Genomic DNA, 12,500 nt, shown 5'->3' with positions numbered 1-12,500 from the left:
GTGTAATAATGCAATACAGCCCTGTTATGAATATTACTCAAAATTTTTTGTTTTTGTTCAGAGCTGAAGCAAGTAATCAATCAACAGAAAATAAATCAGCAATATTTTCATATTTGATTAATCACTAATATCATTTTTTATGGCATAAATGCCAAACATTCCCTGGTTTCAGCTTCTCAAAAGTGACTCTTTGCTGCTTTCCTCTGTCTAATGTGGAGCAAACTGAATATTTTTAGGCTTTTGGACTGTTGCTCTGACAAAACAAGCACCACGAGGATGTCACATCAGGTTTCAGGGTTACTGTGACAGGCCAAGCAAAGAATTGAGAAAATAATCTGAAAATAATCCTTAGTCATAGCCCTGTTTATGTTTGTCCTTTAGTTTGTTTTGTGTTGTTTTTAGGTGTGTGTTTTCATGGCGGAGCAGCCAGCGGGTAGTAGCTGCAGTATAGGGGGTAGTTTGTGGCAACGGTGTCACAGTGTCGGTGTGCTGAATCTGTCTGACTCCATTTCCAAACCACACTTCTCTCTTCGAATGCATCTGATGCGCAGTTTTCAGATAGGTACCTCTCAGCCAATTACAAGTATTAGTGCTGCATTCAAATGTATAAAGTAAAGTATAAAAGTAAAAGTAGCCAGTCTCTGACAGAACTATGTTAGTATATTTTATACTACTGGATTATTGATATAACTTTAATGTTGTAAAGGTAGCAGAAAATGTACATACTATTGGGTGGTTTCATTTACTGTATAACACTGCATCTGCTTTATATGCTCAGGTATTTAAAAGCTTAATCTTCAAGGTAACTTGTAAGTAAGATACATTTTATCATTATTAACTTATCAACCACCTTCACTCCTCTCAGAGGTTCACTAAGTGCAAATGATCCTGAGTGACCTTTTTTGTTTTCGTTCAAAAATAGGAGGTGTAGCGTTTGTGATGAGCAGGTTTCTAACTTTAAAGCGAGTGAGCACACGTTCATATTCTCATTACTGCACACTTAGAGAGTGAAGTCTGTTTAAAAAACTACTATTAAATTACGTCCTCGACAAAAGGTGAAGTCAGGCGAAGCCTTTAGGCTGCTGGCACAAACACACACAAACACAGGGCAACTTCTGCCGTCTTAGTCATCCTCGAGGTATTTTTCACAAACATGCTGTCATCATGGCAGGAGAGGGAGAGAGAGTGGGGGAGAGAGGGGGAGCGAGGGAGAGGGAGAGGGAGAGAGGGAGGGAGGGGAGGTACATCTAGTTTTACCATCTTTTAGTGGGACATGATGTGTCCGTCTGTCTGTCCTCGCTGTATTTATAAGCCTCTTCTGCTGTGAGAATTGATGGCCACGGTTTTAATGGTTTGATGGCAGGTGTGACATCATGCCGCTGATTTATCTATCGGCCAGACGCCGCTAAAGACCTCCTGCTATTTTCATGGTCAGTGTGAACGACTATCCGGCACAATGAGACTCAAACGTGCTGTCAAGGACCACTTTTTATAGACGAGACGGCTGAACAGAAGCTCTGCTGATTTGAGCTTGATGCAGAGTTTGACAGTAGACTGTTGTTTTCACGTTCATCTGCTGAAGGGGGAAAGTTTAAGACGTGTACATTGTGACATCACAGCTAGTTGTTGTCCAATATGTGACACAAGTGTGATGTGAATAAAACCTTTTTGTTGAAAAAAACACATCAGACTCAGAAATTATCTTTCCAAGCAGTATTTTAGAGTATTTTTTATATGTATGGAAATATTTGGAGGGGATCTTTAAAAAATTTAATCCCTTTAAAAATCTCTTGTCAAATCGGCCCTAATTCCCGACTGACTAATTAATTAAATAAAATAAAACTATAACTTCCACATCAAAGATATTTAATTTCCCTAACCAGTAATTTCTTCAATATTCATTTTATCAGACATGTTAGTTCAGAACATATTGTTATTTACACAAGAAGTGGGTTAAGTAAATAAATAAAAGGCCTGTTAAAGAGGGCAGAAAATAAAAGACAAACACTTTATTCTATACATATGTACAGTATTATGTTAATGTTTTCCAAATGCGAGCTACAGCAGAGATACTGTCTAAATATTATTCTTTTCATGGTTTTATTTTGTTTAAGGGTAAAAATAAAATGAATGCATATGCTCTATATATTCTGCATGATATAACAGATAATGGCACAATGTCCAATATTCAAACAGTAAGAATAAACAACATAACACATGTCAAAAAGCGGTGCATGAGAATTAATATGCATTTTTAAGTTATTTTTATTTTTGCAATATAAATGTCATATAAAAATGCAATTAGGCAGCTGTGTATTTCTAGGAATTCCAAAACATCACACACACACACACACACACACACACACACACACACACACACACACACACACACACACACAAATAGCTGTGCGACTCCGAAATGTTCAGGATTGATCTGATAAATGGGACAATAATTCTAAGTAAATTATCTTCAGCGCAGCTCATTAGAGATGAGTCGCTTTCTAAACTGCTATTGATTTTCATGCTGCACTCGTCTCTCTTCCCGCTCTTCTTCCATCTTTCTGTCCCCCTCTTTCTCTCCGTCTTTCCACTTTATTTCATTTCCTTTGCTCTGTCCGTCTTTGTCTTTAGTCTTTGTCTCTTCATCTCACTTCCATTCCTTTTCTCTCTCTCTCTCTCTCTCTCTCTCTCTCTCTCTCTCTCTCTCTCTCTCTCTCCTTCGCTCTCTATTTGTCTGACTTTCTTCACATTCATCACGCTGTCTTTACTACCATTCCCTTCATTTCTCTTCCTCCTTCTCATTTTCTCCATTTCTCTCTGCCTCCTTCTCTTTTTCTTCCCTCCTTTGTCTTTCAGTTTCCCTCCATCTCTCCCCTCTCTCTGCCTCTCCTTCCCTCCTCTTTTTTTTTCTCCCGCAGTAGTAGGCAGCAAATGAGTATCAGATGGTTGTAATCCAATACTTCAAATACAGCAGAAATGATGACTCGGGTGTTCTTTGAGCTCTCATTTCTGCGTGTGTGTGTGTGTGTGTGTGTGTGTGTGTGTGTGTGTGTGTTGTGTGAAAGAAGGTTTTCCTCTTTGTGTGTCCATGCACACACTTAGTCATTTTCAGCTTTCTCCTCTCTTTATTTCACTCTCATCCACTCACTGTTGTTCTCTCCCTCTTCTCCTTTGGCCTCTCACTCTCTGATGAGGGACAGACTTGACAGGGTGCATAATTCATATGCTTCCAGCTCAGTCGCAGCCCTAATGCCCTTAGTATTGATCTGTCTCAGCAAACACAACACACCATGCACACGCAAAGACAATAGACACACACACACACACACACACACATATACGCATAAAAATCAGACATTTTCTAACGTGATTTTCTGCCTCTCTCTATTTCATTCCTTTCTGACTGCAACAGAGAAATGCATTCTATTGATTTTCATTTTATATGTGTGTGTGTGTGTGTGTGTGTGTGTGTGTGTGTGTGTGTGTGCTTATTGTGATAGGAATGCTCCCATTAGAGCAAGAAGCCATTTTACAAAAATCAAAAAATGAGGAAAGCTACACTATGATGTGATTATATGTGTGTGAGGAGAGCAGTGGTTCACTCTGTGCTTTCGTTCTAAGAGGAGAGCTTTTAGACTCTGAAGAAACAGAGAGATAAACCCTCTAGAAACATTTCTATGAAACCTCAGCCGATAATGGGAAAATTAAATTATTCCGAATAATCAGGATAATTAAATTACATCTGATGAATTATTGGTCCATAATAATAATAATTTATTTTGAATTCTTATGCAAAATGATTGACAGTGTTTATGTTCTATGAAAGCCAAGTTTTGTGATGAACCAAACAAACTAAAGGAACATTTGAAGAATCAGACCAGTTGTTGCTTGTTGTTGTTGTTGTTGTTGTTAACAACAGTGATGTCAGTAAGATTTGGTTAGATCAGAGCTACGGAATATTAAACAATCCATCTTTGCTCACTATATCTCAGCCTTTCTTACCATCAAGTGTGTAAAACTACAGGTTATAAACTTTTTTTAACTTAAAGGTATCGGTCATGAGAAGCAGGGAGTTGTCGGTCGTCATATTGTGCGTCCCTACTTTCTTATAAATGTGTGCTCCCTTGGCCGAAGCCTAAATAAGAGCTCAAAGCTCAAGCAAGCAGCTGTGCACTGAAACAGCCAGAGCTGAAATAAACAACTGGTAGGTGAAGCAGCTTTTTTCAGAAGTTGGTAGAGACCAAAGCAGAAGTAAAATTGTGGACTTCTGTATTCTGTATTCTGTGTTCTGTATTTATTTTGAAATCTCGCAGCCAAAAATCACTTAAATTCCAGTGTGTAACATTTATGAGGATCTATTAGCAGAAAGGGAATATGATATAATGAAATAATATAAATATGTTAAAATTCAGAATGTGTGGGATTATGACAATGTACTTTTTACCCTAAAGGATTTGGAAATAATTTTGCAGATGTGTGTCTTTAATTGAATTTATTTATTTTGCATCGTAGTCTGTGATTACCTTTGTTGCAAATTATTGTAAATGTAGATATATTTTTATCTGAATAAATAAGTGTTTAAAAACTCAACTCTCTCACTCTCTCTCTCTCTCTCTGTGTCTCTCTCTCTCAACAGGCCTTTGTAGCTACAGGTACCAACCTCTCTCTCCAGTTCTTTCCAGCCAACCTGCACGGAGATCAGAGGCAGGTTCCTACAAGGGAGTATGTCGACTTTGAGAGAGAGACAGGAAAGGTAGGACAAGTTCGAGATGTCCGTCCACTCCCTCAAACTCACGCAAACACACACACATCTCTCTTTTGCTCTACAGCGTGTTGCAAAGGTCACATGGTCAGAGCTGTAGCATAGAGACTGACAACAGTGAAAAGAGATTTTCTGTTTTCTGATTAAATGCGTCTTAAACCCGCCAAAACAACAGCTGACAAAATCTCTCATTTCAACATCAGTTGGATTTGAACGTGTTGGCCATTCCTCTCACGCTTTGTGTTATGTCTCATGATTCATCTTTCACACAATGTGAAAAAAAACAGCTTTTGGAGAAACACTTACATCTCTTTCTGCTCTTTTGCTTTCAGTTCCTCTTTTATTTTATGAAATGAAAATGACGGTCCAGACACCCACACAAAGTTAAAAAACACAGAGTTTCATTGTCCTGAACATGTGTGTGTCCAGATATTTAGGTTGTGTATATTGACATTTAACATGTACAGTTAGTTTAAGCCATCAACCCTTCACAGAACACAGATTGATTTGTGTGTCAGGTTGCTCACCAGTTCAATTAAAGGAATCAGTGTGTAATCAGCTCCCTGATGTGCAAAGTCTTTAAACTAGTGTGTGCTGGGTATTTAAGGCTCTGTGGTGCTTTTCAAACGATGCCATCCACCAAACATGCTCTAAAACGTGTTGATCCTGGGCACAGAGGTGACAATCACTGCCGAGCTTCTTGTCACACAGCGGTGAGTTGATAAAACACAGTATTTGCTCAGTAGTGCTCGTGCTCGATCAAAGTGAAACAACTTTCAGAGCTCAGAAGATGTTGGTTTGCTGCTGTCGTCAAGGTGATGTTCACTGTGCAGTGCAGTGGTGCTGCTGCTGTTGTGTTTATGTGTATGTTAATTGTCTCCCCTGGCGCTTAGCCTGGACTTGTGTGTGTGTCAGAAGGCCCTCCACGGACACTGGCTAGCTGAAATGAATGCCGGCTGGCGGCTCATTAAAAATGCATTCTGGGGAATCGATGGACCTCCATGCCCCAAGGCTGACGGACTAATCTCACACTGTTAATTATTTAACACAAGTGCCCTGATAGTTGGGAACTGTGCACGTGTGTGTGTGTGTATCTGTGTGTGTCTGTGTGTGTCTGTGTGTGTGTTTGTGTGTGTGTGTGTCAGGCATTTTGCAGAAGGAGAGTTTCTGATGTGGTGTGTGTCAGACAAAGAGAAAAAGAAATGGTATGTATGTGTATGGCAACGACAGAGAGTTTGTGGTTGTGTGTGCGTGCGTGTGTGTGTGTGTGTGTGTGTGTGTGTGTGTGTGTGTGTGTGTGTGTGTGTGTGTGTGTGTGTGTGTGTGAAGACGATACCTTCTCCTTTGTCTCCTCAACGGTGCTCACAGATCTATGAAGTTTTAATGAGGCTAGGAGTCGTCAATGTAAAGCAGTTCCACAGTGGTTCTGTAGAATTGAAGCCAAGCACTCACGCACACACACACACACACACACACACAGGCGTCTGAGGATCCGGATAAACCTGCTGACAGTCTGCTCTTTTCATCCAAATTCATCTTTTAAACTGAGATACATAAGTCATGATATAACATGACGATTCACAGTAAAACACTCCAGAAATGCTCTTCTTATGCAGCAAAGACAGTTTAAAGTTTCAGTCTTTTAAATATTCATTCATATTCCAGTTATAAAAAAGGATAGGCGAGTGCAGAATGTGGTTTCCTGAGTGCAATGTACACTAAAAAGAAATATTGTTTAAAAGAAAGTGGACAACTTCACTCAGTTGTTCCAATGCAGAGCCTTTAATTGTGTACTGAGTGTACGTTTTCTGGTGTTTTGCTCTACCACGATACCGGCTTTCATTTCATACACACACAAACACACACACATACACACACAAAGAAACACACACCCCGCCTTCAGATCCTGCTGGACCTCCCTGTAGAATACAACTGTCAGGCCAAGGCAGAGATGTTGTGTACGTTGCAACTTCTTCTCTTAATTACTGTCACAGCTGAACTACACAAAAACACACACACACACACACACACAGACACACATAACACACACACACACACACACACACACACACACACACAGTTGATGCTTGGTGATGGTCTTGCAATACTATAATGTAATATTTTTATTGCTTCCAAAATGTTTTGTTAAACCTAAAGTGGTTATTCCAGATATATTTTTAAATAAACGATATTGATAGCCCATTGCTGGACTGAGTATCACTGAATAACAGGGCAAAAATAATAATGACTTTCACTGCCATCAGAGTAGAGATGTTCCAATACCATTTTTTCCTTCCCGATGCCGCTTCTGATGCCTGAACTTTGCATATCGTCCGATACCGAGTACGCCAATCCGATTCATGTGCATTTAAAAATAATTTAAATTATTATTATTCTTTTTTAAGTGTGTACTACTCATCATGTATGATTTCTGTTGTAAGGCCTGGCTCAGGTTAAACGCTCAGTCCCAGTCAGAGTAGGGTGGGTCATGACTTCGCTATCCTGGGACAAAACAGTAACGTCTGGGGAGGAGCAGGGTCCCTTTTCGGGGATGATAAATGACGGGGTATTGGATCGGTGCACAGATAACGTACTCACCGATACACAATACTGCTATCAGAACAACTCTACTTCAGAGACAGTAGCTCATGAACTCTGATTCAGACTGAGGTACCGGGTTACTTTTGTCACCCCCCTTTCTTTAGTTTTATTACTTTTCCCGACATATTTTTTTTTCTTTCTGCTTCCCATCTTTTTCCTGTGTTTGTTATTCTTGTGGGATTTTACATGAACATCCACACTACTCCTCCATCCCTTCCTTCTTCCCGCTCCTTCTGTTTTTTGCTTACGTCCTCGTTCCCACCGTATCCGTACCCTACTCCCCCTTTTTAACCTCCCCTCCTTCACTCGCCCTGTCGTCCCTCCATCCGCTCTCCCCCTCCATTCCTCCCTCTCTCCCGCCTTCATTTCCAAACACAGACGATGCCAAACCAAAAGGGTAGCACAGCCAGGTTAAACTTGGCGACTGAATACGATGTGTGTGTGTGTGTGTGTGTGTGTGTGTGTGTGTGTGTGTGTGTGTGTTTGAAAGACAGAGAGAGAAAAAGTAGAAGTACAGGCTCTCAGTGTCGTTGAAGGCTAATGGGAGCCAGCTGTGGACAAGGATAATTTTAGCACTAGCCGCTAACTTGCTAGCAAGAGTTAACCCAGCCCTAGACATGAACTGTAGCATCAGCAGCTGGTCCATCAGCAGCCTTTATGGCAACAGAATGATGTAGTTTGCTCATTTTAAAGTGTTAAACACTCTCAAATGAGCTTTGTAGTTGAATATAAACACAGGATATAATGGTTCCCACACAGTCTGATGGTGGTCTGCTCTGCATTAGTTTTCAAAGTCTCTCCTGTTAGCAAGACTCATGCTAGCTTTGCATCTGTGTGGCAACCAGAACTGGACTTGTCCATGGGCTAACTATGATACATTATGCATTAAAAGTCAGGCATGGGTCTGGTGAGCAGTTGAACAGAATGTAGGCCATTGTTCAACAAGAAAAGGTTGGCTGCATGTTTAAAAATCAACTTTTTTCTTCTTTTGTTCGCGTTTTTTTTTTTTTTTAACCCTTTTACATGCAGTTTTATCCATTTTCCACTGAGGCGGGAAAAAACATCTCTTTATGGAAATACTCCAGCTGACTGCATCATTTTAATTCAGCCTGACATATTTTGTATCTTTGAAAATGTTGGGCTCTTCACTAGAATATAAACTAGCCTGCATGTCTGTGTGTTTTAACTAGAAGTAAAGTTCTATATTTGATAAAGAACATATTAAAGACTATATATCTTGTAGATTTTTGTCTGAGAAATGAAGGAATCTTTTTCAGAATTTGTCTTCAGTCTCATTTTGTTAGAAAACATGGTGAAAGAAATCCTACCGTGAACCCAGAATTGTTAATTGTATTGAACTGGGAGTTGAGTGTGTTATTTCATCCTCTTTACTGATGTAGAGATATAATAATATATACATGTGGTCAGTTTTGAGAAAAACATTGCATTGTCAGTAAGCACTAAAGTGTCAACTTTACGAATCTACGAATTATGATGATTTTAAACTGTGATGCACTGATTTCTTAAGGGCGTCCCTTTTATCATCACTGAGCCACATTTTTCTTTAAAATGGGGCTTTTTGTGACTCCCTGCCCCTTGTGTGGTTCTTTACATACACATCCCTCTTGTTGGTAAGAGGTTTTGAATATGCTTGTTCATTAACTCTTTGATCACTGTTCCCATATTGTCAAACCTTCCTTCCATTCATTCATTCATACATTTCTTGTCATCCGAAGAGTTTTGTGTGTGGTTTCCTTTGTGTGAAGAAAGTGCTGTGCTTATTGTGTCCTTTAGATAAAACAGATACTGGTCTTTCCTACCTTCCTGTCCTGCCCTCCATCCCTCCTTCATAGTGTGTGTGTGTGTGTGTGTGTGGGTGTGGAAATGTAATGTGTGCAGTACTTCAGATTTTAACCAAGAATTCACTGAATGTGTCACAACATATTGGTAGCGATCTCTTTTACTGACTGTGTGGAACCCTCAAGTTTTCCAGCCAACGAACAAAATAAGTTCTTGAGTGTTGAGCGCTGCTGGTGAAACATGTTAAATTGATTAACATGACAGCAGCTCAACACGAGTTATTGCTCATTTTCATTACATTCTCATTACATTTTACCCAGTGTCAGGGTGAAGAGGCCTCAACAGAGACGTTTTTTCTGGCCCCAAAATACTTTTTTGGTCATGAAAACAACTGGAACTTAAGATTTGGTTCGTAAACTGGAAACTTGCTCCAGTACCAACCGGTTTGCTGGTGGAAAAGTCATATCTGAGGATGTGACTTTAGACGAGGTTGAAACCACAGGAATTACTCGTTTCACTGCTGAAGGTTGTGTCTCTGTGTGTGCGCACTACCCCTGCATGCTGATGAGACGGTGGCGCCAGACGGAGTGCTAAGCCTACACACACATATCTACACACAAATATATAAACAGTAAATAAAACCTAAAACAGAGAGAAAAGAGTGAAAAGAGGCAGACAGAGATATTAGTGGTCATAGTTGGGGGTGGGTGGATGGGGCTAAATGAGAAGCAGATGAGTATCTGTCAGCTACATGATGGAGGAGGGTGGACTGTCAGGGAGGAGCTCAAACACAAAAACCAGGACAGAAACACACGTGTAAGGCTTCATTCATTCCCAAACCATTTCCTGTATATGCATAAACATTTTTTTAATTTTAAGACCTACAAATCTGTTACAGACAGACGTGTTTCTCTCACAATGTATTGTAATAAATTCGATAATCCCCCAATTTTAAATCCAACTCCATTATGAGGTGCAAGACTAATGACATTCTCAGCTGCACTTTGTGTTCAGTACTAAATGTTACCATGCTGCTAACAAGTTAAACTAATTATACCTGTTAAGCATCAGCGTCTTGAATTGTTATTGTGAGCGTGTTAGCATGCTGATATTAGCATTTAGCATCGGCCCTTTAAGAGGTCACTCCCCAACTTTTATTTCCTACTTCCTCTCTGTTCGTGGAACCTCCTTCCCACATTAGATACCATTATTGTCCATGTGGATAAACGTTTATTCCAGATTAACAAGAGTAAATAGAAAATTTGGCAAATATAGACACAGCTGTTGCTAACTGTGTCAATATTTTATTGTACCAGTGCAGCGCTGCAGCTTCACACCTAGAACAAATCTACAACTCACTGTAGATGAGCAGGACAGAGCAGGACACTCACTGACAGAACAGGATTTTTGTTGAAATTCATAAAAGTCGAATTGAAAATGGCCATCTGAAGACGTTCTTTTTTCTAGAAATTCTTTCACTCTTATCTGCTGAAACAGGATACACAGAAGTTGTACAGTACAGCTGTTTGTAGAAGGTGAGCACTTCCAAGGCGATCGATGCCAGAGCCAGATTGTACAGTATAATAGGTGCAAGACGTTCTGGTTTAGCAGATTAGGATGTGGCGACTGTTCCGATCCTCCCACGGCCGTAGCACCGGTCCGGTCTTTGGAAAGATCAACAAGTGTTTAAAGATTTAAATATCAACATGACTGTTACCGCCTTCAACCCAATGTCAGCAAAGTGGTCAAAAGGTCTATATATTTGCCCTTTGCTGTTTGAGGTTCTCAGGTTTTAAGAAATTCAGAAATGTCTTTATTATGAGAACATTCACATGGTCATGATGCTGACATTTTAAACCTTTTTAGATTTTGTCTTGGAGGCATGTTTCCCATTCATTCTGACCATAGATCTGGTCACGTGTTCTCTGCACCCCGAAGAAAATTAAAAACTTCATGCCGTTACACCCACAAGACCCTATAAAATCATTTCTTATCTGACACCTCTGTTACCCTCTAATTTAGTCATCAGCTTTAAGCCTCTAGGATTCTCTTCTGTCACATGCATATAAACATCAAGTGTGTGTGTGTGTGTGTGTGTGTGTGTGTGTGTGTGTGTGTGTGTGTGCGTGCGTGCGTGCGTGCGTGCGTGCGTGTGTGTGCGTGTGCGTGTGCGTGTGTGTGTGTTTGGTGTTATGTTTCCCTCTGAACGGAAGCTGTGCCACCAGTGCGTGACTTGTCAGTGACATCATCAAAGCCAGACCACTAATTGGTTCCCTCTGCTACTGCTGCTCTGCATTCGACATTATGTGTGTGTGTGTGTGTGTGTGTGTGTGTGTGTGTGTGTGTGTGTGTGCAGTTGTGTTTTACATCTTGTTCATCCTGAGTGATTGTTCAGTACGTTTTAATGAAGCTTGTTTATTTCAAATCAGTATCAGTGAGCTTTCTTTTCTTCTGAACCTCACAGTCGGAGTCTCCCATTTAAGAGACTTTAATGCACCACAAAACCTCCTCCCTGTACACACACACAAACACACACACACACACACACACACACACACAGAGCACCATCACCGTCTCCTCCCACAGGGTTTCATATTTCCTGCTCCAGGCCTTAGATCAATGACCACACCCACTCCCATAATGCACTGCAGCACGCACACACAGACGTGGTCCTCTGTTTATATGCTCTTTGTGTGTGTCCCAGTGTTTTATGTTGGCATCATGTCTTTGTGTGTGAGTGAGTCTCTAAGTGCATACAAGGCAGAGGCAGAAAGGGCGTGTGTGTGTGTGTTTGTGTGCGTGTGAGGGAAAAAAAAACACACAGAGACACAAGATTTGGAGAGAGAAAAGAGAGAGAGAGAGAGAGAGAGAGAGAGAGAGAGAGAGAGAGAGAGAGAGAGAGGTCAGTCTGGTGTGAAATCCAGCATGTGTGTGTCAGCTCTATTTCTCTATTCTTAGTCCTTCTCTTCCAGTAACTGTCTGCTGAGCTGCACTGAAGTATGCAACACTACTCACCTGGACTTACGTGTGTGTGTGTGTGTGTGTGTGTGTGTGTGTGTGTGTGTGTGTGTGTGTGTGTGTGTGTGTGTGTGAAGAGAGAGAGAGAACATGAGTTTCTGTACTTTAACACCAAACCATGATCTCTCCCTAACCTTAACTGAGTGTTTTGGTGTCCTTAACCATGTCAAATCATTCACCTCAACCTCCCTATGATTTCTGCGCAGTGCAGGAATGTCACATCGCCTGGCTTTGAGGCAGGAAAAAAATCATTGAATGTAATAAAGGCTCTTTCCTCTAAAACACATTTGGTTTAGCAAAAATTAAAAAAAAAAGTTTA

General features: G+C 40.5%; 1 protein-coding gene across 4 annotated transcripts in view; it reads left to right on the top strand.

Moving 5' to 3' along the window:
• The window catches only part of cbfb (core-binding factor subunit beta), a 36,480-nt gene that overhangs the window by 1,735 nt on the left and 22,245 nt on the right, over positions 1-12,500 (top strand). For all 4 annotated transcript variants that reach the window (XM_051382734.1, XM_051382735.1, XM_051382737.1 and 1 more), the window contains exon 3: positions 4,637-4,753. In XM_051382734.1, the coding sequence (XP_051238694.1) occupies positions 4,637-4,753 (117 nt within the window). The remainder of the gene's footprint in view (positions 1-4,636; positions 4,754-12,500) is intronic.

Source organism: Dicentrarchus labrax, unplaced genomic scaffold (assembly GCF_905237075.1).
Source record: "Dicentrarchus labrax unplaced genomic scaffold, dlabrax2021, whole genome shotgun sequence".
Classification (NCBI taxonomy): domain Eukaryota; kingdom Metazoa; phylum Chordata; class Actinopteri; family Moronidae; genus Dicentrarchus; species Dicentrarchus labrax.
Note: the sequence above shows the minus strand (reverse complement) of the source record. Positions and strands in the feature narration are given on the sequence as shown.